Raw genomic sequence first — 5,143 nt, forward strand, 5'->3', positions numbered from 1 at the left:
TTTGGAGGGGAAACTGGGAATGGAGAAATTTACATGTAAATAAAGAAAATATCTAATAAAAAAAAATTACAGGACTCGGGCTGGAAAGATGGCTCAGTAGTTAAGAGCACTGACTGCTCTTCTGAAGGTTCTGAGTTTAAATCTCAGCAAACACATGGTGGCTGACAACCGTCCATAAAGAGATCTGACGCCCTCTTCTGGTGCGTCTGAAGACAGCTACTTACACATACTTACATATAATAATAAGTAAATCTTAAAAGAAAAAAACTAAAATTATAAGACTCAGGAGTTCATCCTGTCTGTGGGCTTGAGAGACTGCTCAGTAGTCAAGAGCATATACTGTTCTTACAGTGGATGTTGGTTCAATTCAAAGCACCATATTGGGCACCCACAACTGCTTGCAACTGTAAATTCAGAGGATCTAAAACCATCTCCTGGTCCATTGGAACCCACACTCATATGCACATATTACACATAGACACTTAGATACAATTACAAATAATGTAAAAGATTTTTCATTCTGCAGTTTTAAAGATAAAAATATTCACATCTTAGATGTCATTCAAGTTCATTTGTTCATAGATGCTTAAGCATAACATGTTTGATTAATGTCATATCGTGGAAACACATAGATAGTTTATGTAGCAGGCATGACGTTTGCAAATCTTCATGGAACCATATGCACTTCAACATACATGGAAGAAAAGATTTAGGGTACATATCCACTAGTAAATTTGTCCCATACTAATTCCCCGATTTTTTGCTTGTCTTTGACAGTACAATCTTTTTGAACCAGAGGTTCAATTTGATTTCCCCAAAGATTCAGAGTTGGTGACCTTTGACACCCCTTTTGGGAAGTTTGGCATCTTCACTTGCTTTGACATTTTTTCTCATGACCCAGCTGTGATGGTGGTGAAGGACTCTCAGGTTGACAGTGTTCTCCTGCCCACGGCGTGGTACAACACTCTGCCCCTGCTTTCGGCAGTTCCATTCCATTCAGCATGGGCCAGAGCCATGGGGGTCAACCTGCTAGCTGCAAATACCCACAACACCAGAATGCACATGACAGGTAACTCTGGCCAGTCACCCGTCAGGTGGCAAGGGCTGTCTTGGGGAAGAGCTCCCCATTCATTTTCAAGTCAAACTTCTCCTTAGTGACTCTATGACTAACTCCACTCCCATAAAATTAGTAGTACTACAGGTTTCTGCTTTGATTTAATTTATTTACTTATGTGTTTATTTTCTGAGGACAGGCAATCGATTGCTTTGTTTTTGAGACTAGATCTTGACATACAGCCCAGACAGGCCCTGAATTTATGATCCTTCTGCCTCAGCCTCCCAAGGGCTGGGATTACAGACATTCCCTGCCATGCCTGGCAAGGAGCATAGGCTTCTGCTTAAAGAGTTTTATTATGGTAAGGAAAAGAAGCAAATATCTCTATGTTCATGAGGAAAACTGAAGTTATAAAGAGGTCAGGGGTCAGGTAATGGAAAAAAAGTTATTGTGGTAGCTGGAGAGGTGGCTCAGCTGGTAAAAGCTAAGCTCACAACCAAAGATACCCTCCAAAAAAAAGAAAAAAAGAAAAAAAAATTAATGCTAGAAATGTTCCAGCCAACATCTATTCGTAGTATTGAAATGAAATCTTTTAATGGGATGACAGAATTACTAAGCTTAATTGGTTTTAGAGTTTACTCTTGGTAGTATCCACATTAAGGGTAATAACTTCTTTTATGACTGGTTTTCAATATGGTAAATGAAGTTTAAACCCAAATAGATTAATTAGGTCATTGGAGAGCAGAAACTAGTCTTCATGTTTGGGGGAATTTTTGATTTTCTTGTTCAATTAAAAGGAGAATTAAAAAAACAGTTAAAAAATCAAAACCTTCAAATAGTCATTTCAGTACCTTATGCAGAAAGCAGAATCAAATTGAATTAACATCTTTAAAAACTCATTGTGCTTTAATTAGCATTAGGTCTAATTATGCTTAATTTCTCACGAGGATGTTCACTTTTGTCACCATAAGAAATTTGGAAGCAACATTTGTGATTCGTTATGTTGGCCACAGGGAGTGGAATTTACAGCCCGGAAGCCGTCAGAGTGTACCACTATGACATGGAGACAGAGAGCGGCCAGCTGCTGCTTTCAGAGCTGAGGTCTCGGCCCCGCCAGCATGCCACCCCTGCAGAGGTTGACTGGAGTGCTTATGCCAGGACTGTGAATCCCTTCTCAACGGAGCAGGCAGTCTTCCCGGGAAGCATTTATTTTGATGAATTCAGCTTCACCAAGCTTACAGGAAGCGCTGGCAATTACACAGTTTGCCAAAAGGACCTGTGCTGTCACCTGACTTACAAGATGTCCGAGAGTCGAATGGACGAGGCATATGTCCTGGGTACCTTTGACGGACTCCATACAGTGGAAGGCCAGTATTACTTACAGGTAGAATGCTTGCATACCTTATTGCTACATTTTCTTTTAAGTCACTGCTCTTTATTGCTGTGAGGAAAGACCAAAACTAAAGGTAATTTAGGGAGGGAAGAGTTTACAGTCCATCACCAAGGGAAGTCCGGGCAGGAACTCAGGTCAAACACTAACCTAACGGCGCCGTGGAGGAATGTGGCTTACGGCCTTGTTCCCTATGGCTTGCTTAGTCTGTTTCTTTTATATATCTCAAGACCACTGTCCAAGGGTGGCACCACCTATAGTGGGCTGGGCCCTTCCACATAAATAATTAGTAATCAAGAAAATGCCCCCACAGACTTGCCTACAATCTGATGGAATTCCTCAATTGAGATACCTCCTCCAGATGACCCTAGCTGTGTCAAATTGACAAATAAAATATAAAACAATCAGCACAGGTATTATAGCTTTCCCTTAAATATTTAATTAAATTCAGCTAATTGGTATAATGTTGCATTTATCATGGATTTATTTGCAGCCCCAGAACATTTAACTTGTTTCATTTTAGCCAGAACAAATTCTTTTTCTTGGCTACAAGGTGAAAAGCATAAAGCAGATTGATGAGTTCTCTGTAGGCAAGTTCAAGTTTAAAACACTGCAACTTCTATGCATCCTCTTGTTACTTTAGATATGTGTTTTGAGGGCTTTTCGGTGGGGGGAGGGAGCTAAATTAATTTGTGACCCAGTATATAGATGTATGACTGAATTTAAAGAAATTTAACTAAAACAAATGCCTTACAAAACAATCTAAATTAGAAGTATGCAGAACACTGACCTTTAAAATTCTATTGATTTTCCTTCATTAAAAGTGTAATAATTGCCAGGTGTCAGTGGCACACAGCTTTAATCTCAGTGCTTGAGAGGCAAAGGCAGGTAGGTCTCTGAGACTGAGGTCAACCAGGTCTACAGAGTGAGTTCCAGGACAGAGAAACCCTCTCTCAAAAACAAACAAACAAACAAACAAGTGTGAAGAAAGTCTTGCGCCATTAAATCTGACTTAGTATTTAACTAGTTGCCACTGCTTAAATGGAAACTATTCTTTGAAACCAAGATGACTATCTTTCTTCCCTCCTTTTATGTAGATATGTACATTGCTGAAGTGTCAAACCACCGACTTGAGAACTTGTGGGGACCCCGTGGGGTCAGCTTTTACAAAGTTTGAAGAATTCTCTCTCAGTGGCAGCTTTGGGACGAAATATGTTTTCCCACAGATTGTTCTAAGTGGGAGTCAACTTGCCCTGGAAAGATATTATGACGTAAGAGGCCTTCAAGAGGATACACTTCTTTGGAATACATGAAGTAGACCAGCGTAATAAGGATCTGATCTTTGAAATAAAGGGCTGGGCAGTGGTGGCTTACGCCTTTATTCCAGCGTCTGGGAGGCAGAGGCAGGTGGATCTCTATGAGTTCAAGGCCAGCCTGATCTACAGAGTTCTAAGACAGCCAGCTCTACATGGGAAAATCCTGTCTTAAATAAACAAAATAACAACAAAAAACCCACCCCAAACCAAACCAACCAAACAAAAAACCCAAACAAACAAACAAAAAAGGAAGAAGAAAGAAAGAAAGAAAGAAAGAAAGAAAGAAAGAAAGAAAGAAAGAAAGAAAGAAAGAAAAAGAAAGAAAGAAAAGGAGAGAGAAAGAAGACAGGGAGCAGCTATCATCTAGCCTGTGGTGGATGGTTTACAGGTCACACTAGCCTTGAGACAGAAAGAGAAAGCTGTAAATGCAGATTTACCCTGTGGTAGACAAATTTGGGTGCATTGTTCTACAAATCTGTGAAGTCTTGGTGGAGTTAAAAATTAGAATATGGAGTGCTGATAACCTTTTGTATAATGGAGAATCTCCATTATACACGCACTCGCACACACACACACACAAATATGCTGAAGGAATGGTTCAGTAGTCAAGAGCACTTTCTAGTCTTGCAAAGGACGCAGGCGTGGGTCCCAGCATTCACATACCTGCACATACATGACAGGCATTACAATTGTGCCTGTAACTCCTGTTCTAGGGACTCTGATGGCCTCTTCTGGCTTCCTCAGACACTGTGTGCACATGACGCAAATGAAATATCCAGGCAAACATTCATATATATAAAATAAAAATTAATCTGAAAATATGATTAAAAGCACTTGTTGCTTTTGTCAGGAATCCGGGTTTGATTCTTAATTCCTACATGGCAGCTCATGCAGATTTGTAATTCCAATTCCTCTGGATCCATGTTCAATATCCTCTTCTGACATCCACAGGCAACAAGCATGTGTATGGTGAACAGACATACATACATGCTCGTCAAATATTCATACATATAAGACCAATAAGTAAATCTAAAAGGTAAAGGTACATTTTAAAGAGTTAGGAACAGGGATCGTGAGTGGAGACTTTGTCTGGCACGCACAGGCCCTTGAGTTGAGTGCTCAGGACAGTGGAAACACTGCTTACGCAGGCAGCTTTGCCATGGGAGTGCTGAGAAGCTGCAATAGCTGTGCAGTCGTTCAGGACTTTAAAGAATGCATTTTGCACATTATTTAACTACCCTTCAAAGAGATTACTTGCTACATTTTTATCCCATCCCTCTATATTTAGATGAAAGTCATAAAGCTAAATGTTCTACCATCAAGTCATGTGTACTATATATCACCCTGCTTTTGGCAGGATATTTCTTTTTTTTTTTTTTTTTT

The 5,143-nt window shown here is 40.0% G+C and overlaps 1 protein-coding gene across 1 annotated transcript in view; it reads left to right on the top strand.

The window, feature by feature from the left end:
- LOC116097698 (vascular non-inflammatory molecule 3) overlaps positions 1–5,143 on the top strand; it is a 14,646-nt gene that overhangs the window by 8,983 nt on the left and 520 nt on the right. The window contains exons 4-6 of the mRNA XM_031380309.1: positions 778–1,069; positions 2,068–2,438; positions 3,542–3,715. Coding sequence (XP_031236169.1) covers positions 778–1,069; positions 2,068–2,438; positions 3,542–3,715 — 837 coding nt within the window. The remainder of the gene's footprint in view (positions 1–777; positions 1,070–2,067; positions 2,439–3,541; positions 3,716–5,143) is intronic.

The sequence above is a fragment of the Mastomys coucha genome, unplaced genomic scaffold, assembly GCF_008632895.1.
Source record: "Mastomys coucha isolate ucsf_1 unplaced genomic scaffold, UCSF_Mcou_1 pScaffold2, whole genome shotgun sequence".
In the NCBI taxonomy this organism is placed as follows: domain Eukaryota; kingdom Metazoa; phylum Chordata; class Mammalia; order Rodentia; family Muridae; genus Mastomys; species Mastomys coucha.